This window comes from Pelodiscus sinensis, chromosome 1, assembly GCF_052426305.1.
Source record: "Pelodiscus sinensis isolate ZL-2025 chromosome 1, ASM5242630v1, whole genome shotgun sequence".
Taxonomy (NCBI): Eukaryota; Metazoa; Chordata; order Testudines; family Trionychidae; genus Pelodiscus; species Pelodiscus sinensis.
This window is the reverse complement of record NC_143052.1, coordinates 315,760,854-315,786,843: the sequence shown is the minus strand read 5'-3', so window position 1 is coordinate 315,786,843 and position 25,990 is coordinate 315,760,854. Positions and strand designations below refer to the sequence as shown.

At 42.4% G+C, this 25,990-nt stretch overlaps 1 protein-coding gene across 2 annotated transcripts in view; it reads right to left on the bottom strand.

Moving 5' to 3' along the window:
- The window catches only part of ARHGAP20 (Rho GTPase activating protein 20), a 94,447-nt gene extending 76,648 nt beyond the window's left edge, over positions 1-17,799 (bottom strand). Inside the window, exons 1-2 of one of the 2 annotated variants that reach the window (XM_089775621.1) lie at positions 17,536-17,799; positions 4,210-4,295 (exon numbers count right to left, since the gene is read on the bottom strand). In XM_089775621.1, coding sequence (XP_089631747.1) covers positions 4,210-4,295; positions 17,536-17,634 — 185 coding nt within the window. In that variant the 5' untranslated portion in view covers positions 17,635-17,799. The remainder of the gene's footprint in view (positions 1-4,209; positions 4,296-17,535) is intronic. The other variant, XM_089775622.1, reaches the window with a different exon arrangement.
- Positions 17,800-25,990: the final 8,191 nt, after the last annotated feature.

Here is a 25,990-nt window from a genome sequence, read left to right as displayed (position 1 = left end):
GGGCACCACATTTCAAGAAAGATGTGGAGAAATTGGAAAGGGTACAGAGAAGAGCGACAAGAATAATTAAAGGTTTAGAGAACATGACCTATGAAGCCAGGCTTCATGAACTGGGCTTGTTTAGTTTGGAAAAAAGAAGATTAAGGGGGGACATGATAGCGGTTTTCAAATATCTAAAAGGGTGTCACAAGGAGGAAGGAGAAAATTTGTTCCTCTTGGTTTCTGAGGACAGGACAAGGAGTAATGGGCTTAAAGTGCAGCAGGGGAGGTTTAGATTGGACATTAGGAAAAAATTCCTAACTGTCAGGGTGGTCAAACATTGGAATAAATTGCCAAGGGAGGTGGTGGAATCTCCCTCTCTAGAGATATTTAAGAGCAGGTTAGATAGACATCTGTCAGGGATGGTATAGACGGAGCTTGGTCCTGCCTTGAGGCCGGGGGGCTGGACTCGATGACCTCTCGAGGTCCCTTCCAGTCCTATTATTCTATGATTCTATGATTCATAGGTGATTAATCAGCTCTGCTCAGTCAGTGAGCTCCATGCACCAAGCCCTGAGCCTCTAACTGGGTGAGGATGATTAATCAACTGTGAATCTGTGCTGCCCACAGCTTAGAGGGAACACCGATTACCATCTACAGACATCAGAATAGTTTAAGAAAAAAATATTGTGAATAACCTTTGCAGTGCTGGAAGGCAAATATTCCCTGCACTTGCATTTTATTAAGGCGTGCCGTATGCAGTCTAAGGACACTTGAGATATATAAACTGATATTGAAATATAAACTGACTAATGTTTCTATGTATTTCCTGTTCTTATAAGATATTTGCACTTGCTCATTAATTCCAACAAATATGGAGAGTGAACGAGTTTTTTAAGTGAGACAATTCATATAAAATACCTTACAGACGTATGCTAACTTTGCATGGGATCTTGAGTCTGAGTATAAGACATTAATCAGCGATTAACAAGTCAGTGTATTAGAGTACTGGCATTGGGAATCACTGCCAGGAAAATAAGGTATTTTGCTTACAACAAAAGGAACTAAGTACTAAAATAACTTAGAGAAAATATTTGGAGCTTACAAAACACAGTTGTTTCATTTTTCTTCAGCTCTCTTAAAAAGAGAATATTTCATAAGAGTTAAACATTTACACAACAAGCAGAGCAGGAAATTCAAACTCATTCAGTTTATTGATAAAGAGGAATGCAATTTATGCAACAGAAGATAGAATGTATCAACTCAGTGAAAAATGAGAATGCTGGATGATCCAAAGGGTCACCTTATGTTCTTTTCTAAGGACACAAGCCTGCTTCTATTACACTTGTAATGGCAAGTTCTCTCAGTGAATTCAACGGAACAGGAAACTAAAATGTTAACACTTTGTTGGTAGAAATGGCTCCTAATAATTGACCTTTAGGGGGGGATGATACCCATGGTATTAGAATAGCGGGATAGAATACTTAACTGTTATATAGCTCTCTACATATTGGAAGCAGCATACCGTTATTAGTTTATCCCTTCCAAGGAGGTGAGACTCAGCAACTGCAGATTAGGGATGTGAATGGGGAACTGCTCTAGCCATGCGGGGCACACCATGGATGGTAGCGCTCCACCTGGCCATTGCAGGGACAGACAGATGCTGAGCTAGATGACAATAAGTGGAGGAAAACTCTGAAGACTAAATATTGTAGGTGCCTATTCTTATGTGTCCAATCACACCTTTAAGATGCCACCACTCCTAATATATATGAAAAAGCACACCAAAAAGCACACCCTCCCTCCTTTGAGAAATTCAATTCTGCATATAAAAAGTGTTCTGTGAAATCACAAATGTTATGGTAGTTGCTAAGATGGTGAGAAAATAGTAAATAAGTTACCACAGCATTAAAGTCATACCTTCTTCATTAAGGCATTAGTTAAGTAACTTGAAAACTAAAGCAGAGCAAATAAGAGACTTGCTCATGGTCACAGAGGAAGTGTCAGAGACAGGATTATAACACTTTAGTTCATAATCCTGCATTCAACCACTAGATTGCACAAAGTGGCAAACACCATTTAGAGAATTTTGTTCTATGTTTCCCCTTTTGATTCAATACAAATAAAAAGACGTGCAGCAGCTTCTAGTACTTTTTAGCAGCTCTGATATTGTCTCAGAATTCCTTTCAGATTTTTCAAGTCTGGAATTCTGTTGCAGAGTAGTGAACTTGTCTCTAGGGAGCTGTTGAGTATCTGGGGTTCCTGAAATCACGCCCTAACCTGTGTGTGTCATAACTTAATGGCTGGTCTGAACCTATGGCCCTCTTTCTAGGGCTGTGGCGCCCAGTGGCTGGAGTTAATAACAAGTGCCCCACGTTGGGGCAGAGAGGCCTAGCCGTCAAAGTCAATAACAAACACTCCTCTCGCTAGAACGGTGCAGGCTAGCAACCAAAGTCAGTAGCAGTGGGCGCAGGCCCCACAGGTTGGAGATTGAGGAGGGGGAGGGAGACCCAGGCCCTCCCTACTCTACCAGGTCCTAGCTCAGGAGCCCATTAGTAATGGCATGGCTCGCTGCTCACTCAGCAGGGATTCATTACAACATGCTGAACTTCTTAAGATACAATCTCCTGCCCTCGGCTACTTTCTACCATTCTCCATCAGGGTCCTTCCTCCAGATCCTCAGCAGTATCTCTGGTGTCTCACTGGCTGGTCTTCAAGTCTGTTTCCAGTTGTGGTTCACCTCCAGGAGCTCTGGCACTACCTTTCTTCCTTCTCAACAAATAGCCCAGACTGAATCTCTCTTCAAGTCTTTATACCTGGGCTGTAGAACAGGCATGCCCAGCAGGTCTGCAGGTGCAGGACTTCCTCAGCCAGGTGTACTTGGTTAAGCATGGCTTACCCAGTGCGGGGCTAGTAAACCCCATTACAAATTCCATTGGACAACAACTATGGATGCAGGTATTAAGTAGATTAAACAGCAAAATTTCCAAGGCCTACACATTAGTTCCCTAAGTTCCACAGCACAGTGTGGGAGAAAGTGATTCTTTGCACAGTTGTGCTTTCAGTTTTCCTCAATTATGCTTCTCAGTAAGGTTCTCCTTGTTCTTTGAAGTAATAACATTCTTTTTGACAGTTCACTAGTTCATAAACATTGGCACTTTACAAGTTTAAAGTCTACTGAATTTTAACAAGATGCCGACATAGCACAAGAGAAGTGTTATACACAGTAGTGTATTGCAGAAATTAGTTTAAACAACAGCCTGTGCTGAATTATACTTAGTACTGCATAGGGGTAATTGGAGAAATGCTGTCTTTACCCATATATAGAATACTAGCTGCATAGGCATCTGAAAATTTGGGGGCACCACTGGGTCTTAATTTCCACCTACCTGCCTCTTCTTATACCTGTTCGGTAGTTGCTTCCTCTGGAGAGGATCTAGTTAACTTAAAAATGAAAAAGCCTGCCAGAGCTATTAGTGGCATACTGAATCTGTGAAAGAGCCATTAAGTGGTAATGAAGCCATTTAACAGGTATTTGCCAACCCCAGGTATATTCTACCAGTTTCTGAATTTACTGTTTTAGTCTACAGGACCTTAGTTTAGATTTTGCTTTAAAATATTTCATTATTGAGTTGCTGAAGATTTTATATTTGCATCTCTAAAGAAATTGTCCTTCCCCATCTGCCACTGGACATAGGGGCACCAGTTTAATAGTACTGCGTAAGGCCCCATACACCCCAACGACTACTCTGACTGGAAGGGACCGGGGGAGAGAATGAAAGAGGGAATTGTCCACCTTCCTTCCCTGCCCATCTCACCACCAGAGCAAACAGCCAAGATGTGGTTTCCAGTGCAAAAGGAATGGGGTTGACTAAAGCTGCCTGATGGAGCTGATATGAGGCAGGTCTGGGTGGGCCTGGAGAGCAGCTATGCTTGCCCCCTTTGCAAATCAGCCAGCATCAGGATAACTGTGCGAAAGAGAAGAACTGAAAATACCTTTAAAAAGATGTAGCAATGTAGCAAGAGCCACCTTGCATCTCTGGATGCATTATGCCTTACAGTAGATATGCTAACATTGCAAGCAGTGGAGGGCACCTCTTTCCACTCCTTAATATGGCTTTCCCTGAAGACATAATTTAGCCCGGTATGGATAAACGCTCATGAAAAACCATCTTAAGATTTGGGCTCAGGAAATGAAAAAAGTGCAATCAGCAGAATGCATCAACTCACCTGGTGATGGTTCTGGACTTGTTAAGTGCTTTGCTGAGGACCAGAGATGGTGCAGACTGTCGTCTTTGAGCCAGGCTCTTCATCTTCTAATTGGAATGAAAAAGTGAACCAGGTGAGATTTTAAACACTATTTGAATGTATACACAGATTATGGGAGACAAGAGCCAAATGTAATTGGGGTGCTCTCTCTAAAGACTGATAAATAGTTAATGCTCATACTTTGTGTTAACTGCTGATTAATGGACAGAATGGGAAAGTGAGTGGCACTGAAAAAAATTGGTAATTACTGCAAGAAAGGAATATGCAAGGAGAGAAAGAAGATATAAAGACAAAGTATTGGAAAAAGGGGAGGAAAAGGAAAATAATAGAAAAATATTTTTCTATTGAGTGAAGCTGAGTGCTACAATGAAGTGTGAAGCAAATAAATAAGATTTTTATTATTTTTCAAAAGCACCCAAAGGAGTAGGAGTACATGTTTCATTGATTTTCAAACAAACCACTGCTGTAGCCACTATCATTCCCTTCAAACAGGCAGGGGAAAAACCTCTAAATTTTCTGACCTCTCCAACATTCAACTGCTGTCTAGATATTAGCTGGCAAGAAACTGCAACATCCCCCTCAGAAAAGATAAGTTACTTTTTAACTCAACTAATAGGACATCTGTGCTGATGATCCAAATGGCGATGGAGTTCAATTCTGCTAATGTGCAACCAGGATCCTCTCTAGTTCTGAAAGAATGGTAGAATTTGCCTTTCCAGTTTTCTTTTTAAGAAACTGCTGTATTTAATTCACCTGATGAGGAAGTATTTTTACATACAGATTCTATAACAAACAAAATCGCTATCACTTCTATGCAGCAAAACCCAACTGTTTCCATATTTTGGTTGGTTGTCACATACGTGTCATGCACTGAAGGTCAAGAGGCACACACTCAAACTCCAGCTTCTAAGACATGTGTCTGTCCTTACAAGCTATGATACAAACATATGCAACACTAGAATCTTCCTTGAACTTTGTTCCAGATCTCAGGATTGGTGACCACTGATGGCAAACAAAAATAAAACTCTTAAAATTCATCTCATGACTGTTTTCAGCCATGAGCCAGAATATTCCTCCTTTATGCTAACAATAACCACTGAGTACTATTAAACATTTTATAGGACTATTGATTTTTCTGCCAATCTGTATTCTTAATATAGAACAAAACCAGTTAGGGCAGGTTCATATTACATTCTTCAGTGACAGGAAAAAACTATGATGTACCCCATGGTATCCTTTCTTCAGCCAAGCAGGTAGGTGTTGATCAGTAATCATAGCAATGCACTTGTAGCTGTGATGATTTTTCTAGTCATGCAGTGCACGCTTGTTTGATTATAATGTGGCTGTCAAACTGTGCTGGTACTAAAGCTTTGTTGTGCAACGGGAGTTGAATATCCATGATAAGCCTGATTTCTAGTCCAGTTCTAAAATGAAAAATCCCATCTGTTTTGATAATCTAGACCTGGGATAAACTTAGAATTTTTCTATCTGATTTGAAGTTATGCAGGTAAGGGTTTAATAGACTGGCATCCTAAGAGTTAAGAACTAGTGCGAATGGATCTAGCACTGTCTGATTACAATCAAATCTCATAGACTAAGAGACTTTAAGGCCAGAAGGGACATTCATAATTACCCAGTCTGACCTCCTGCAGAACACAGGTAATAGATTTGACTTAATAACTCCTAAAGACTAAGTACTGTCTTTATATGCATTTTCAGTTCTGCCAACTTTAATAGTTTTATCAGCACCATGATATTTCGGGGTTTTCTTAAAGCTCCAGCTTCTGGAGTCATGGGATTGAACCTAAACTCCTAACTTCCTCCATGGGATTGACCTAACCTCCATGAATTTATGTAGCTCTTTTTTTGAACCTTGTTAAAGTCCTAGTTTTCACAACATCTTCTGGCAAGGAGTTCCACAGGTTGTGTGCTTCATGAAGAGAAACTTCTTTTTGTTTGTTTTAAACCTGCTACCTATTAACTTAAGAACTAGAGGTCACCAAATGAAATTATGGGAACAAGTAAATAACTTTTCCTTATTCACTTTCTCCACACCAGTCATGATTATATAGACCTCTATCATATCCCCCCTTAGTCTCCTATTTTCTAAACTGAAAAGGCCAAGTCTTTTTAATCTCTCTTCATATGGAACCCATTTCAAACCCCTAATCATTTTGACGACCTTTTCTGAACCTTTTCCAATGCCAATCTCTCTCTCTTTTTTTTTTTTTTTTAAGATCTTTTTGAAGCTCTTCAAAGTCTGCTTTGGTCTTAATTATCTTGAGCAATTTAGTATCCTCCACAAATTTTGCCACCTCACTGTTTACCCCTCTCTCAAGACCATTTATAAATGCGTTGAATAGAATTGGTCAGACTCTGGGGGGACACCACTAGTTACTTCTCTACATTCTGCTCATCATCTAATAAACCATCTTGTTAGTCTTTAAAGTGCTACATTGTCCTGCATTTTGCTTCATTCTTACTATTTATTCCTTCCCTTTGTTTCTGGTCTTTTACCCAATTACCAATCCATGAGAGGACCTTCCCTCTTATCCCATGACAACTTATTTTACTTAAGAGCCTTTGGTGAGGAAACTTGTCAAAGGCTTTCTGGAAATCTATGTACACTTTATCCATAGGATGCAACCTTGTTTACATGTTTGTTGACCCCCTCAAAGAACTCTAGTAGATTAGTAAGGCATGATTTCCCTTTACAGAAACCATGTTGACTTTCACAACAAATTATGTTCATCTATATGTCTCACAATTTTATTCTTTACTACAGTTTCAACTAATTTGTCTGGTACTGACTTTAGACTTACTAGTCTGCAATTGCCAGGATCACCTGTTGAGCCCTTTTTAAATATTGGCATCATGTTAGTTATCTTCCAGTCCTTAGGTACAGAAGCTGATTTAAAGGATAGGTTAGAAACCACAGTTAATAGTTCCCCAATTTCACATTTGAGTTCTTTCAGAACTCTTGGGTGAATACCATCTGGTCCTGGTGACTTGTTACTATTGAGTTTATCAGTTTGGGTATGTCTAGACTACATGGCTCCGTCGACAGAGCCATGTAGATTAGGTTTCTAGACATAGGAAAATGAAGCAGCGATTTAAATAATCACTGCTTCATTTACATTAAAAAGGCTGCCACACTGTGCCGATCAGCTGTTTGGCGGCACAGCGCAATAGACTGGACGCTCCACCGTCGACAAGAGAAGCCCTTGTTGACCGCCCCGTTATGCCTCGTGGAATGAGGTTTACCGGGGCGGTCAACAAGGGCTTCTCTTGTTGATCGCGGAGTGTCCAGACTACCGCACTGTGCCGCCAAACAGCTGATCGGCACAGTGTGGCAGCCATTTTAATGTAAATGAAGCAGCGATTATTTAAATCGCCGCTTCATTTTCCTATGTCTAGAAACCTAATCTACATGGCTCTGTCGACCGAGTCATGTAGTCTAGACATACCCTCACTTCCAAAACCCCCTCTAATGACACCTCAATCTGGGACAGTTCCTCAGATTTGTCACCTAAGAAGAATGGCTCAGGTTTGGGAATCTCTTTAATATCCTTAGCTATGAAGACTGAAGTAAAGAATTTGTTTGGATTCTCTGCAATAACTTTATCATCTTTGAGTGCTCCTTTAGTAAGCCTGGAAAGAAATCTGCAGAGCACTTATTGAGTAGAGAACACACAAAGAAATTAATTGTACATATTTCTTTTTTGGGGAAAAATAATTAAGATGCCAGATGTAAAGGGTACAGTATTTTTATGAGTATCTAGAGCAGCAAAATAGGTGTCTGACCATTCTTTTCCAGGTTAGCGCAACGATAATTCAGCTACTTGATAACTCTACCATTTTGATTTATGTAATATTTTTATATATCACCCTCCAGCCTCACATAATGCTGATACTATGAGCTATTTAAGGCCCTGATTGTCTGTCTGTTTGTTCCACATTCACAGATCCCCGATCCTCAACTTGCAACTAAGTTTTGATTTACTTCTTTTATAATCCTCTTAGAATGTGTTTTCTCTCATTGCTCAAATAAGCTAAGAGCAATTGATACCATATGTAGATTACACGAATCTACACCATATGTAGATTACACGAATCTTGTTGTGAGCTAAAGAGATCAAAGATCTGGTTCAGCTCCCATTGAAATCAAATTCATAGAATATATGCATGTTCACAGACTGAACGTAGTTGATATATCCCAGTAACACGCAGTTCAAGAATGTCAGTTTTTTTGAGCAGACACTTGCTTTTTGGGGAGAGATGGGAAAGAAGGGCTTGCAAGCTTGATGATGAAATATGGAATCTTTGGCCTCTAAGCCAATGGTTTGAACCTAGAAGAAAAATCATACCATCTGATGAGGATTCGGTGATCTATGTGAAATGGATGAAGATCTCAATCTATCCTAACTGACAGGTGACCACAACACAAACACCACCTCTGTAAAAGTCAGACATCCCTACTGTTACAATCCTTTTGCTTCTAGAGAGTGTGTGTGTCTGGGAACTTAACCTCTCCATCTCTAAAAGTGGATCAGGATTGAAGCACAGTGGTTAGCTATCCATACTATCATTGCCATACCTGTTTTGCAAGCAGAAGACTTTGCTCTTTGGGGTGGTGTCTCTGGACCCTTAATTACTTTTTGCTTTTCTTTTAATGAAAGGAAACTTGCTTTAAACAAAGCTTATTCTATAAAATCTCAAGTCAATAAGAACGGTTAATGATTTCATTTATGCAGACTCTGATCTCTTGAGGTATGAAGCAACAACAAGAATATGAAGCACACATGCTTTCTGGTTTAGTTATTTTGTTTTGTACTCATATTTACAGACTATTAAGGAAGCCTGTACCAAGATTTAGAAATAATCATTTTACTAAGACAAAAATAAAAGCTCCAAAACATTGCTGGTGGGCTAGCAATTTATCTTTCAAGATCTTCTTGGGCATCAGTACTTAGAAAATATTCCACAGCTAGACTGCTCAGGTAACACTAGGCTTTTTATAGTTTAGTAGGTAATAAATCATTTATGTTGTTTATTTCTGTTTTCTGCACACCTTAATGCAATATTTGTGAAAGTCATATAGAACACATTGAATATAAATAAATTAAACCTGCAGAAGTTCACCGTTTCTCCATTAGGATCACAGGGCTGTCTAATCTGTTCTGGACCCTTTATCAGAATGATTCTGATTGCTTTGTAAATTGACAGTTCAAGTGTTTTAAGGTTTATCTTGTAGAGAATGTATATTTGACATTCACATTCTGTATATTCATGGAGTTCACAATCTCAGGACTCAACTACCATGAAGTGAATATTTAGCAAACTACTGACTGTTTATACCGGCAAACATATTTACAAGGACTTCCCCAAAAGTAAAAACAATTTATGAGGGATAATTAAAGAGAAGGGGGGAAAAAAAGAGTAGTCCTGTGGCACCTTAGAGACTATATACAGTATGTATACACACACACACACACACACACACACACACACACACACACACACACAGAGTGTATGTATAAAAAAAATCCCGAGCTTTTGTGGGTAAAACCCACTTCAGAGAAAAACAATTACAGAGGCACAAAAGGAAAGAGACATCAACACAAAAGGATGAAAAGATGGCAAAGTGCACAGTACAGACAGACTAAAAGCAAAATAGAGGTAGAAAAACAGAAGATCGGTGAGAGAAATTATGAGTAAGAAGAGATGTACTATTATAATCATACTACTATCCTACATTAGAAACTTACAGCTTTTATGTAAATCTGACAGGGGAGATCTCACCTATTATGCTGTTTAAATATTGGTGGGAGGGAGGAATATTACAAAAACTGTAATAAGGGGTTGTGGGGAAAATGGAATTCTAAACCCTGAAGTCCGCCAGCACTTCATTGCTATCATCCCCATCTACTTTATTCCAGGTATTCCACTACAGGCAAGAGCGTGTAGATACAAATACAGCAAGAGAAGGATTAACACTTGGTACAGTTGTTTCCATGCTCCTGTAGTGCAGGGCTTTCCTAATGGCAGTTTAAAACTGATAAACTTCATGTTTCTTGCCTATTTCAAGAAGCTACGGGGGAAGTATTGATGTGGCAGAAATCCCATTTGAGGAACTAGCAAAATGCAGGCAGGAGTGAAAGCTGGGATTCCCATCCACTTACATTCATCTTAAAGCCTTGTTTCTTCCCATCATTTGAAAGGACACTCTTTCACTAAGAAACTTTAATTTCTGGAGGTTTTCTGAAAGGGTTCAAGAATCTGAGAAGATATAACAGGCATCCACTAAGCATATGTCACCAGTCACCTCCCTCAGGGCTTTGACATTTTTTCTCACTGTGCTCAGTGCATTCACTTTCCTGATGTGCTGACACAGATGGAGCAGATCACAGCTAGAGTCCAAGGTATCTCTGCCTCTGGTTACATTATGTCAGGCTACAGAATGCAAATATGCAGCTATTCTGTCTCCAGAGAAGTGGAGACAAAAGAGTCACAATACTACCAGAGCATACATGAGCACTTACCTGCAAGTACAGATTGTACACTGGAATCTGCTAGATACAAGCTTGAGGCACTGATTAAGGATTCTAATAACATTAAACTAATATAAAAAATTTGTGTTTAGGCTGCTGCTGCTTCCTTGACTAATTCCCCTTGTACGTAGGTATTGCAAGCAACACAGAGTCAATACAAGATGTGATGTATATAATTCCTAGGTATTGGGCACTATGGCAAGTGCTAAGCTGTAATTATTGAGGGCTGCTACTACCTTGGAGTGAAAAACACAAAGTCAGGAAACTCAGAAACTGGGACATCGTTTAATTCTCCAGAAACATAACATTCTACTTTTCCCATAGATGGCCACCCTAAAAAAGAATAATTAATCCTGGATTCTTGACTAAGGCAGCATTGCTGGGCACTGAGGTAAAGTTATTACAGATCAATATGTACCATATAACTAGTTTATTCCTAAGAAGCAAGTGAATTAATGATTTAGTTAATCTTAACTTCACGCTATGTGATGACGTGGTATACTTAGACTTCAGTAAGGCATTTGACACAGTCTCACATGACTATCAATAAACTAGGGAAATATAACTTAGATGGGGCTACTATAAAAGTAGGTGCATGTCTGGCTCGAGAACCATTCTCAGAGTGTAGTTATTAATGGTTCACAAACGTACTGGAAGGGCTAACAAGTGAGGTTCTGCAAGGGCCTGTTTTGGGGACGGTTCTGTTCAATATCTTCAAGGATTTAGATGACAGCATAGAGAGTACAATTATTAAGTTCACAGATAATACAAAGCTGGGAAGGGTTGCAAGTGCTTTGGAGGGTAGGGCCAAATTCAAAATGTTGGACAAACTAGAGAAATAGTCTGAGGTAACAGTATGAAGTTTAATAAGGACAAATGCAAAGTACTCCACTTAGGAAGGAACAATCAGTTTCACACATACAGAATGGGAAGTGATTGTCTAGGAAGGGAGTACTGCTGAAAGGGATTTATGGGTCAAAGTGAACAAGTTAAACATGAGTCAACAGAGTGACACTGTTGCAAAAAAAGCAAGAAAAATGATTAAAGGCCTAAAAAACATGACCTATGAGGGAAGACTAAAAGAACTGGGCTTGTTTAGTTTAGAAAAAAGACAGGACAGAGGGGACATGATAGCAGTTTTCAAGTATCTAAAAGGGTGTTACAAGGAGGAGGGGAAAAAATTGTTCTCCTTGGCCTCTGAGGATTGGACAAGAAGTAATGGGCTTAAACTGCAGCAAGGGAGGTTTAGGTTGGGCATCCTGCCTGTCTCTGGAATAAATTTCTTAGGAGGGCTGTGGAATCTCCATCACTGGAGATATTTAAGAGCAGGTTAGACAGACACCTGTCAGGGATGATCTAGACAGTGCTTGGTCCTGCCATGAGGGCAGGGGACTGGATTTGATGACCTCTTGAGGTCCCTTCCAGTTCTAGTGTTCTATGATTCTATTTTCAGTCTTCATTTGACTTAAAATTGCTCATATCACCTTGCAAACATATGCAGTAATTTTCCTCTAGAGGGATAACAGTATAGTATGAGAGGTATCCCTCAGCAGCCAAGATTCCAGTTATAATTAGCTGTAATATTATTATAGTAGAAAAGAAAGGCCCCAAATCTGACCCCCTTGTGCTAGGCATGATACAGATTTTTGAGAAAATATAATCCCTGTCCCAAAGAGCTTGCATCCCAAAATAAATAAATGAATATAAGGGCATAGGAAAGGATTATAATACACAAGAAAACCGATCAGGATATTGGTAGGTATATAGAGAAAACAACAAAATGTATTTGGCTATTTTTAGAGGGCGATAAAGAGGCAGAGGAAAGGGGATTATTGTTGCCCATGCTTATTCTAATATTACTCCCTAGTTTAACTATAATTAAGTACAAGTTTTTGCATCTTCTGAATTAGCACAGTAAACTGCTGTAACTTCACTCACAACAATTACATAATTGTAACTATACTGATTTCTAAACAAATTCCCAACCTGGCACAAAAGCCACGTGTAAACTAGTCCTCAGCTGGTGTAAACTGGCATAGAACCTTTGATATTGATGGCACTATTACCATTTTTCACAAGCATAACAATAATACTCTGAACTTCTATGTCAAATGTAGAAACACAAAGTATTTCAAGTGTTTCAAACATTGGATTGGAGACATTCACTTTGCATCAAGAGAAGATGAGGTATACAGAAGTTCTGCCATTTGCTCAAAGTCACTCACAAGTAGATGGTAAAGCAAGAGAGCAAAATGCATACTGCTTCCACCTTACAGCCCTGTCATTTAATAGAGATCACACCCTTTTCTGTTTGTTTTGACAGCTACATGTGAACTCATGACTTCAAATAAATTAGAGTTCTGACAAACACAAAAGAATGCAATTATTTCTGCTAAGTAAGCTTAATTCAGCCTCATTGAGTAAAATAAAGTAACTATAAGAAGAATAAACAATTTAGTGGATACTGATAGTTTCTTATTTTGAGAGGGCTCACATCAGAAGATTAAACCCATTTGAACATCTTAAATACCATATTCGCATTAATCTCCCTGTTTGCATTAACACTGTTTTGATCTCTGAGTGTCACCAGTCTCTGTAGTGATCTATTACCAATTTGCTCTCCCATATTTCATACATAGCCAACATCCAAGAGAGTTTATCTTCTACTATGACAAGGATGATTTCATCCTTTCTTCTGTTTTACTCACATGGTAAGATAAATATCATAGATATATAGTTAATTACAGAGTACCCATCACTGTAGTATCCAAGCAGTAATGATACCGCATTTGAGATTCCATTCCATGCAAAACTAGAGCTAGCTGGAATCATAGCAGGCCTTTTCCACACTCATGCAGCATCAGGACAGGTTTTCAGTGCAGTCCAGGTTGAACCTCTCTAAGTCCAACAACCTTGGGACCTGACTGGTGTCGAACCAGAGAATTTGCTGGACCACAGGAGGTAAATATTGTCTAGCAGCCTTCCCAACACTTCCAGGCTATGTCTAGACTGGCCACTTTTTCTGGAAAAGCAGACACTTTTCCGGAAAAACTTGCCAACTGTCTACACTGGCCGCTCGAAGTTCTGCAAAAGCACTGATGATCTCATGTAAGATTGTCAGTGCTTTTAAGGAAATACTATGCTGCTCCCGTTTGGGCAAAAGTCTTTTTCCAAAAAACTTTTGCTCAAAAGGGCCAGTGTAGACAGCAGAGATTTGTTTTCCGCAAAAAAGCCCCGATCACGAAAATGGCGATTGGGTTTTTTTTGCAGAAAAGCGTGTCTAGATTGGCCACGGACGCTTTTCCACAAAAAGTGCTTTTGTGGAAAAGCGTCCTGCAAATCTAGACGTGCTTTTCTGAAAATGCTTTTAACGGAAAACTTTTCCGTTAAAAGCATTTCCAGAAAATCATGCCAGTGTAGACGTAACCCCAATGTTTATTGGGCTCTTAGAAGACATTTAGGGGTAAACTAACAGCAAAAATCATTGGGAGCTAGGACTGGTGACTATAAACAAACAACAGGACTGCAGAAAACTTGGTTACACCCGTGGTAAGAGGCCATTCGGCTAACAAATATTGTGCTGGACCACAGATGTTGCCGGACCAGAGAGTGCCAGACTAGAGAGGTTCAAACTGTACTTAAAGAGTACTGACATGGACCCACAGCTAGAGTCCTGCACATATACAAATATCTTTCTCTCTCTTATATATAAAATTTTCCTGACATATGACAGAATTTTCCTGCCAGGTGACAGAATGTCATCACATCATCAGCATCAATAGGCCCTCTCAGCAAAGCAAAAGTGGCCAGAGAGTGGGGTATGCTAGCATAGTCCCCTCATGTATCTGTATCTGAAAAAAAAAAATAGCCATGGATATCCACATCAACATCCATGGATGCGGATACCTGAAGATATAAACCAGGTATTTGCAAATTTGCAGGGCTCTAGATGTAAAGTTTGTATCTATATCCACATCAGTATAAAAAAGGAGCCACAGATATCTGCATCCACATTCATGGCTATAAAGCGGATTTGTAGGGCTCTACCCACAGCCAACACATCATCAACTCAAAGGCCAATATACAGAGTTGAGAGTGTGACCAAACTTATCACCACCTAGCATGGAACATGCCATCTGCAGCTTTTACAACCCAGAGGCATAAGCTGCTTCTTTTCACTTTGTGCCTCCACCAGATGGAATCCTGTCTGGATCTGTGGGAAACAGGCATACTAACAGGCATACTTGCCCCTTCTCAGCACTGGCTAGATGCTGAGAATTTAACTCCATGGAGCAAGGGCTATCCTACGGTGTTTGGAAAATGTCACCAATAACAATGCAATCTTTATTATTATATATTATTTACAACCAAAATGATGAATTGCACATAGGAAGCTGTAGTAAAATATTTTGAATCTTACAGCATCTGAAGCTTCCTATCGTATTGTTCTTGTTTCCCTTTCATTTTAGAGGGCATTTTGGCCTTCACAGGTTGCAATGTACAATATGCACAAAGACTACGTTAAAAAAAACAGGGAAGAAACAATTTTAAAAAAGTTACCTCTGGGGCCACATTTTAGAGCACAGTATTTAGACATGGAAAGCGTCTATTAGATCAACAGCCTGAACACCAAAAGCAGAATATAGTTCCAATTTAAGGGGTATAGCAGATATTCCATAACAGTATATTTCAGATATTTCACTGGCATTACTTTTGATCTTAGCCAAAAATATTCTAGGTGATTGTTTTATCTATACCTTTTCATTTGCTGCCATTGAACTAGGTCAGAAGAGTGGCTGGGTTAACAATACTGCAGCATGTACTTTCAGTCTGGTTGAATTCATTGTATAGATACCTAATACAAGACTTTTTATTACTTCTACAACAGACAAGCTTTCTGGCCATAAGGATTGTTTCTTCAGGTGGACCACCATTACGGAGAGACTACGATTTGTAGTTTCACTGCAGCTACACACTGCTCCTTGTGGCCAATAAAGTTTCATGTCTAAGCACAAGACTGAATACAAGCGTGTCATATAGAAAAGATGTTTCACTCCCCTCAAACCTGATATAATCAGGGCTAGAAAGATTTACGAAGGGCATCCCAACCCAGCCAGGCATTATAACCAATCTGGCAGTATTATGTGAAATTCTCTAAGGAAAAAGTATTTGCATGGATTTAATGACATTTTAATGATAGCTCTGTAGACAAGAAGAGATTCCTATAAAAACTGGGTTCTCTCAATGAGCTTCAGATGGAAAAATAATGGAAGATATGCTGAGCTAAAAAGAAACAGAAAACACTCTGGGAAGAATATGGAAGACACAACTTAACTGGCTGTATATTAAAATAAACACTCAGCATCCAGCATTATCTAGCAAGGAAACACTAGAACTGAAAGGGACCTTGAAAGATCAAGTCCAGTTCCCTGCCCTCACAACAGGACCAAGCACCATTTAGATCATCCCTGACAGATGTCTATCCAAACTGCTCTTCGCTAAAAACTCCTCTCCCCCCTGCCAGACCCAAAAAGGGATGAATGTGATGCGCCTTTGAATTCTTTGTCCCCTTCCTTCCCCTTCACACCATGATTCTTCCAAGGCAATTTTTAGGGAGCCAACTTGAAAGAGGCACTCTGAAAGAGCCTTGTTTTGAGGTGTTAAAACTGAGTAAAAAGGGCTTCCAATGACCCTTTTCCTAAGCACTGAACTGTGGGGAAAACACAGAGCATTCCCTGGGCAGGAGGCTACTGAGAAGACAGGCCAAACCCACAGATCTCTGGGAAACTGACACAGTGCTAGAGTTCAACAATCAAACCCTAGCTGTAAAAAGAGATTTTGCACATGGCTTTGGAGCTCAAGCGATGTCTTTTCCCTCTATAACCAAGGGAACACGAGTGGAGCTTTTTTTCTTCCTCATAACCCCTTTGTTGTTTCTTTCAGTTTAAAAGCATGTCTGGCAGCATCCAGAGAGGCCTCCCCAGCTGGCTCCGGACAACGGGAAGACAAGGAACAAAGTAATTAAAGAACAAGGAGCTATTCTGAATCAATCCAGCGTTGATCTAATAAATAGCAATCTCTCTATTAGTCACCACCTAACATATAGGGACGTCTCTGGTCTGTGCCACAACCACTCACGTTCTTGTCAACAGTCCCTTTGGTGGAAAAAAACCAGTGGCTTTTACCTCTTAGCACAGAACGATCCTTACGACAAATTACTAGAGAAAACACTTAATGGCAATCATGACAGGCAGAGCCAGGACAGGGAGCCGACTCATGCCGAGGGAAAGAAATGCCCCCTGATCCAAACAAGCAGCGTCCTCCCTTGGCCCCAGGTAACGCCGCAGCGTGGGGTGGGTTGGACTTCGTGGGTCTTCTGAGGGATGACTTTAAATACACGGCTTGTTCAGCCGGGGACAGAGCAGGGCAGGCAAACCAGAGCCCTGCAGCGCGGCCAGCGCCAACACAAGGGGGAGTCCGGGGCCGTGCTGCAAACGCAGCCCCGAGACTGAGGTGGGTGCCTGGGAGAGGCAGAGGGGCTAGCACTCTGCGGCGCAGGCTGCACACGGGCAATTTCAAGCGGGGGACTGTGGGGGGGTCTTCAGGGCTCTCCGCTGCCCAGGCGTCCCAGGGGCTCGGGGGGAGGTGGGGACTCTCCGCTGTCCAGGGGCCCTGGGGCGGGCGAGGGGCTCTCCGCTGTCTCAGGGGTCCCCCGCTGCCGGGGCGGGGTTCTCACCTTCTTGCCCTCGGAGGCTGCGGAGGCTCTGCACTCCCCGCTCAGAGAGGACGAGCGCCCCTGCCCGACGTGGTCCTGTTGCGGGGACATCGCTTCCATCAAGCTCCTTGGCCTGGGCTCCCGCGGCGGTCACAGGCGCATCCCTGCAGCGCCAGGTCCCGCGCGGCGGCTGCACCATCCACAGGACGGCTGCGAGCTACCGAGCGCCGCGGACACCCGCTCTGCTAGCCCCGCCCCCGAGCAGCCACGCCCACTCAGGCAGATGGCCCCGCCCACGCAGCGTACGGGCGCGCTTTCCCTGCCCCCCCCCCTCTCTACCAGAGGCTAAGGGCCGTGGCTTGGCTCAGGCTGTGGTTACTGCGCATGCTCGGCGCGCCGCGTGCTCTGCGGCAGGCCGCGGGGGGGCAGTGGCGCTGCAGCGGCAGGTGTCCCTGTCGCATGGCGCGCGCTGCCAGGCTGCACTGCACGAGCCGTGCCCACCGCGTTCCCTGGGGCCGAGCCCAGCTGCACCCAGGCCCGATCTGCACCCTGCACCTGCCTGTGCCTGCCGGGGGTGTCCAGCTGGGCAGGCCGAGCGCCAGGCAAGCAGTGCCCGCTGCAGCCCCTGCCTGTGTGAACGGGCGTGACTCCGAGCGCAGGAGAGGCCAAATTTGACGCTGTCTCTCTGTCACGATAAGAGCGAGGGAGTGTGAATGTGAAGTCTCACCACGGGCGCACGCCACATCTGCAATCAAGGGCTGTGCCCCCGCGCACCTTGCAAAGGGGTCAGGTTCTAGGCCAGCCCCCTTCGGCTGCCACGTGCTTCGAAGCATGTTTTTCTCCTATGATTAAATAGCAAGATGTGTCTCTCTGTTTATAAATAGCCTGCCGCTGTCATCTAGACACGAGACTGCACCACTTGTGCAGCTGGATCGGGCTGATTATAAGCAAATGCTTCTGCTTCAAGGTTAAGGCCACTTTCCTGTCCATCACCAAACGAGAGGATATAATATGCAAGAGCTGCGTTCTTAGCGTGTAATTAGAAAAATCAGGACCAGAAGCCCCGGGTCGGGAATCGGGTACATACTTGCTAACCACGTGCCGCATGGTTCCTCCTGCCTGCAGTACTGGCAGCAAAGCTGGCTCGCTCCCATTTGTAGCTGCTTGTATCTAGCTGCCAGCAACGGTCATGTGTCCCCCACGTGGGCGATCACATTTCCTAAAAGGTGAGCAGCATAAATTACAATTAGAGAAGGAACATTGTTCAGAGCATATTTGTTCCCTAACACTTCCTTCCAGTGGGAGGACATGAACTTACCCTTCTAGAGCACAGTCGAGCTCTTGATGGCTAAATAGTGAGGGGAAGTGGGTTTACCTCATAGCCACCTTTCCTGTCTCTCTATTCCCACAGTCTAGCCTTATTTCTGTGCATTATCTTGTTTTTGTACTCCTTCACCTACTACAGTGAAAAGGAGCTTGAGTTCTTTGGTAATGTTTAGTGGGAAATGAAATAAAGAAAATTCATGTGACTGTTTAGTGGTGTTTTGTTTGTGTAAATATGTAAAAACCTAACACTACTTTGGAGTCAGTTGGTACCACTGTGTTTTTATTTTTAACCACTTCTGGCATGCCAGCTATTGCATCGGTTTTACTAGATGCTACATGATTCAAAATGCTTAAACCCCATACTTCTTTCTTTTGTTACTTACCCTCTCGTTGACACTAGCTGTAACTTAACTTTGAGTCCAGGAGAAGAGTTATTTGTAAAATTATTTGAGGTAGGGGGTGTCATTTACTATGTTTGTACTGCCCCTAGCACAAATGGTTCCCATCCTAGTTAAAGCCTTTAGGCACCCCCACATTAGTCTTAAATAATAGTAATAATAAACCGTTTTGACACATGACAATTTATACATTTTCTGAGACCATTTGCTGTGGAATAATGTCTCTCCTTATCCAGTGGGACCCTTGCTATCTACCTGTGGTATTTCTAGGACACCCAGTGCTTACATTGAAAAGGGTAACAAAGCAGGGAGATGAGGAATTGAAGAGAAAGGGTAATAGTGGAAGGGTAATAGTTCTTCAGAGATTAATCTTGAGCCCTTGCTGAATGTGACACACAAATGCACCCAGAGTAGACTCTGCTTTTTGTACACATTTGAAGCTGATACAGTGACAACTCTTGCAACATCACAAGAATTATACTACAGAACTCAATGTGTCCATTCAGGATGTTAGTTTCCCCTTAATTTCAAATAGAGGATGAGCAGCTAAGGTTCCTGAACTGCTTTGAAAATCTAAATAACTATACATGCTATTTCCTGGAATAGCATATTTTATGTATTGCCTGTGTGTGCCCAGGACTTCTCCCACCTGACTCCTCATTACTGCAAGGCAGTAGAATCACAAGAATAAAACAGGTATACGAGAGTAATTAATTTATTAATGGGCAGGATATAGTAAAAATACTACTTCCTTATTCTTACACATAGATGCTGAATTTGCACGTTTTCTGGTCTAAACCCTTCCTCCTAACCCTAAGTCATCAACAAGTCTTTCTGGTAATGGACAAGTGGACAGAGCTAACTTTGATACCATCTAACAATACTCATTAGGTGAATGGAGGGGGTCACTTTTGGGCGATATGGTACCTAACTTCCCAATCTGTTGCAAGACCTGTCATTGCTTCCATCATCCCCTACAGAGAGAATTGTACATACATTAACTGCAGAGTTTTGTGTACATTAAAATTTCATTAGATAAGATATTTCTTGCTCATTGAATTCTTAAAGAGGAGCTGAAATGATGCATTCTTGATATCAGCACTAATTTGCAAACAGATGGCCATATTCAAAAAACCCAAACCAGTACACAAAAAAATTCTTAATTTTTAGGGCTTGATAAAAATAAAATCCCTGTGTCACCAAAAATAAGTTGAGTAGCAACTATTGAACCAATTATGTATGAAATCAGGTGGCAAGCTGTGACTGCCGCTTGCAATGAAAAAGTTGCTTATTCTCTCACCCACCCTCTGTTCACATCTGCCTGTTACATCTTGTCATAACCAAGGCCCGACGCCTGCAGATTTCCAGACCTTGGCAAATTATCTAGTAGGACCACAGTTTCTGTGCCCAAAGGCTCTGGCTCTGGGTGGGGGCAGAAAAATGGTCATCCCCATTGCTCCAACTGCCCGGCATTCCAGCTGAGGATTGGAGTCAGGGCATGGGGCTGCTTGGTGCTCCTACTGGGGAGCAGAAGAGTCAGGGTACAGAAGTGCTGGGTGGAGCAGGAAAAGCCCCAGTGCCCTGGACGCATTTCTCTGGCAGGAATGCAGGGAGGACTGCAAGTAGAAGAGGTGGGAAGCCCCTCCCCCTTGTTCTGGCTTAGCACAAAAGCTCAATGCACTTCTGCTTCCAGACATGTTTATCTTTAAGCACATGGATTTAAAAAAACACATCTGTAAATCTCTTTAAGATTTAGCCCTAAGATTGTTGCAGGGAGAGATAGTTCAGTGGTTTGAGCATTGGGCTGTTAAACCTAGGGTTGTGAGTTCAATCCTTGTGGAGGCCACTTGGGGCAAAAATTTGTCAGGGATGGTACTTGATCTTGCTGTGAAGGCAGGGGACTGGACTCAATGACCAATCTCTTCCAGCTCTAGGAGCTAGGCAATCTCCAAAAATTTAATTTATTGTTAGCTGTTTGGGGAAAAAACTGTCTATTAAGGAGCTACACTACTTGAATGGGGTCTTCAAGCACAATTGTACTACAGTATAGATACTAGAGGGGGCAAAATATTAAATTAGGAACCTGTATAAAATGTCTGCTAAAAATCTAGAGTAGTTTTAGTAATTTTGGCAGATTACTCCCAAGAAATGTTTGCAAATGATGACATTATTAGTGATGTTTTGGAAATTAGGTGTATTTATTTTGCAAAGGAAATGTTACATAAACTTTCCTAAATGCCTGCATATGCTCAGTTGTGTTCCTATCTCTAGTACTGCAGCCATATTTCCTGCAATATTTATTGAATGTTTGTTGACCTTTTCACTTACTAACAAAAATAAATAGATTTAAAAACCTGCAGCATGATATGTCTTAAATGAGAGAAGCACTCCTCTGGATTTTTGTGAATGTAAAATATTCTATTTCAGATCTGCTGCTTTCCTTATGCTGACCGAAACTAGGGTTACCATATGTCCTCTTTTTCACTTATTAAATCTCCGGCCGGCTGGGTTTTTTAAATGGTTAAAAATGTCCAGAATTTTGCCCTGTAAAGGGGATTGGGGAGGAGTGGGGCATGTGCCTGTCAAATCGAACATTCAGAGTCATGCACCTGGACTGTTAAAAACCACTTTGTGCATGTGCCCCAGTGCCTGGCAGGCAAAGCATGTGGCTGCAGCAGTGGTGGCGGCTCCGGTGAGACCCAGAGCAGGTCCGATGTGGGGGGTGGGGGTTGGCTTCTCCCATGGAGTCACTGCATTACCCTCTGCCCTGCTAGGTTATGTCCCAGGCTCTGTGGGAAGGGAAAGGCATTGTGTTAGAGTGGGGATGCCTGGCTCTGGGGGTGGGGTATTGGGTTAGAGCAGGGATCTGGAGGGTGCCTGGCTCTGAGGGAGAGGTGAGGAATTGGGTTAGAGCAGGGGGACTGGTGGGGGCTGGTTCTCGGGGAGGGTAGGGGCACTGGATTAGGGCAGGGAACTGGGTGTTCGAACTTCTGGCTTCTTTCCTTTCCTGTAGGTGGGCAGTGAGTCTGTTGGTTAAATTTGGGGGTTCCAGTCTCAGTTCTGTGAGGACTGTGAGAACTGGTGCTGGGTGGGACGGGCGGGGGAAAGGAAAGGATTCTGGGAAGCAGAATTTCTGGGTTCTTTTTCTAGCCACGCCACTTCTCCCATTGGTGCCTTTAACTTAATGTCCCAGGACGGGCCCCAGCCAGCAACTTCTCTGGCCCCCCAGTTTCTCCCCCAGCACTGCAGCAGCTTGGGCTGCTGGCTGGTTGGTGGCACCGCTGGAGCCTGCACTGCTGCGCTTCTCGGGGTGGTGCGGCAGGGAAGTGGAGCCCGGCATGCAGCGTCCCCTCGCACCATGAGAGCCAGTGGGGGCAGCAGTAGCAGCCCCAGCAGCAGCAAGGCGGCGGACAGAGCCCCAAGGTTGGCATGTGCGGGGGCGAGTTTGCAGGCACCAGGTGTCCTCTTTTTTGAAAGTTCAAATATGGTAACCCCATTGAAACACCTTTGGTTAACCTTGGATTCTTTTCCTCCTCTTCCAAAAAAGCAAACAAAATGTTTTGTGCTGAAGATATATGGCTATAAGTGACTCAGAGGAAACAACAGTTTAGAAAACCATGCTTCCCTTAAAACTATAGTACAAATAGTACCGTAGCCAGATGAAAGAATGGACACATAGTGAACACACAATACACAACCACAATGAACAGCCATTCTGATGTGCAGTGCCTATAAAAAGACCACCTCCATTTGAACTGGCAATTAGAAGGTCCCACAATTTAGAGCTTTTAATTTCAAATCATGTAAACAAACAAACCAACCAACTGAAAATGGCTAAAAATGGGAAACAGGAAATATAGCTTTCCCAATGGAGAGTTCAGGGCTTTACAGTCAATTTTTTGTAACACTGCACATGATTTTTTAAAAACTGGATTCTTTAAGGAGTCTGGAAGGAATCCAGGGGCTCAGCTCTAAAACAATCCAAATTACATAATCAGTGTCTGGACTGTATTTGACAAATGGTGTTTTTGCATATAGATTTCAAGTATCATCTTGGGGATTCCTGTTCTGTGTGTATCCTTGTTCAAAACTGTCCTCCAACTATTCAACTAGGGAAAATATCCCAAATATAAACTAAGAGAACACTACAGCCCTTCCCTAAAAAACTGTAATAGGCTCACAAAAGAACATAAATATTAACAGAGAGGAGAATTTGTGTTGCTTTGGCCACAATCAATGACTTGGTTGTTTGTGAGCCAGAAAAGCATGGATACTGTAGGAAAAATCATGTCTGGGAATAAAACACAGTAGAATTAGCTCAAGAGCAAATCCATCCACCTGGGACTATGACCTCTGTAAATCTGCCATGTCAGTGAAACCCATGGTGAACTACATACAAACTGTTACTAGCTTTTCAGCCATTTTAGCACAAATGGAGGTTCTTTTCCAAGGAAATGCATGTTCCAGAGTAAATAAACTGCACTTTGGAAGTCAGGGAGTTGTGTTAATTTACAAGGATAAACTCAATATATATGATTGTACTGTATGAAATCTGCACCAAAATATAAGTTTGCCTACATAGTAACTTAATACAGATCACAAAAGCCTCATGTCATTGAAATCATACCGTGAGTCAAATATAAGAGCTTGAAAACCTGGGGGCAATTCTATTTACAAGTAGATGTCGTGCAGCAATCTTCACTTCCTAACAATGTAATACCACTCTTCTACTTCCAGGGACTAAATTGAGGGCCAGGTCCCAGGCAGAACTCAACCATTTCTGACATAGCGGAAGATTAAGGAGTTGCAGAAGGGGAGGGTGCATCAATGGCTTTATGACATCTTTATGCCCTCCCCTGATCCTTGAGCTTTCTGGCTGTTAGGTTGGTCCTCTACATAAACTAGAGAAGCCTCATGGCTTGCCGCTCAATGAGCATTTCTGGTGGCTGGGCAAGGGATGACTGAGACATGTCATTTTCTCTTAGGCATGGCTACTTTTGCTGAGATCTGAGTGGGGAGGAGAGAGGTGACGACGGAAGCTACCACTGCAGCGGTTCACAACTAGAAGATTCTTGCACAAAGGGAATCTTCCACTGTTCAGTTCCACAATGTTCACTGCTGTTTTGTGCCAGCAGACCAGGGCAAAGTGACCATCACAGAGCTGAGTCTGGACTGTGATATGTGTGGGAGCTGCCTACTTTCTAGGTCCAGTTCTTATTGTTTATGTTTTATGGTAGTCTGCAATTATAACTAGTTTGCTATGTAAGCCATTACTGGTGGGTAGCCATGAACCCAACTGGGTCAAACTACAGGGTGTACTGACTGGTTTGCATGGAGATTCAGGTTCACAGCAAATATGAACAATTATGATTAACCACACTCCCTTTACCCCAGGCCATTTTTCCTTTACCAAAAGCAAAGGGTTGACTCATAACTTGCATGTGTGCTAGATGCACATGCTGTATTATCTCCCTGTATCTTCTGGGGTGCTGAGCATCAATCCCCCTCCTGTCTGTACTACTTCTAGACTGTAGATGATTTGATGAAATTGCAACATTGCCAATGCTCATGATTTTGTCACGAGTCTCATGATAATTATTGTTCTCCCTAAAGTCCCAGCTTCTGGAGTCAAATGGCTATGCGATGATTTTAGCCTTCATCCCTAAAGACAAAATACGTTTCTAGCCCTCATGGCTGTGGAGAGAGCTTCCGCATGTGACCTTAGGGCATCCTGAAGGCTCAGAAAGCAGAAGGCAAATAGAAAGAACATAAAATCTATTTTTTTATGTAATTTCATTATTTTAAAGACAATCTCATGATTTTTGATGAGCTGGAATCATGGTTTTTGAGCATTTTGCTTGGTAATACTGCTATGCATCATGAAATTACTGTGTCCTGGAAAGCGCGTGTCTATGTGACTCCACTGTGAATAAGCAGCATTGTGCCAAGTCTCTGCCAAACTAGAGACAATGAGTGAGCAGCATTCAAAAGTAAAACACCTTTGCATAATGGGTATGCTCTAGCTAGGAAAAGGCACTTCCTCCTATTGTCTGAAGGGAGGAGGGCTTGGAAGTAATGGAACATTACCAGGAAGAGATTAAAAAAAACAACAGGTGAGATCAGCAGGGGTCTATTACCAGATTAAGAGGAGTGAAGCTTGTTAAATATCAGCTTGACAAAGCCCTGGCTGGGATGATTTAGTTGGGGTTGGTCCTGTTTTGGGCAGGGGGCTGGACTTGATGACCTCCTGAGGTCTCTTCTAGCCCTGTGATTCTAAGCTGCTGAAGGGGCAGTGTAAGGAAGGGGGCAGAAGACGTTGGGGCGTGCCTATGTGAACACTGATGACATCCCAAGATAGTGAGGGGCAATGTAGTCTAGTAAGTAGGACTATAAAATACTGTTTAATCAATTAACTGGTAAAATGTCATGTTTAACTGGTTAAATGGGGAGGAGGGGCTGGCCCAGTTAGGCTAGAGCTGCCCCCCCCCGCCACAGGCCGCTCCAGCCAGGCTGGGCCTACCACGGACAGGGGCAGCTAAAGCCAGGGGCTTGCCGTGTTGCACTGCAGGCGTGGGGCTGCTCCAGTCCAGCCAGGCTGCTGGTTAACAGGTAACCATTAAGCATCACCCAGTAAGGGTTATCCAGTTAACCACTGACATTCCTACTTGCGTGTGCGCTAGGGATGTTAAAATGCATTTTTTAAAATGTGAAACCTTCAGCGGGTTACACATTTACATGTAGAGGCGGCTCTG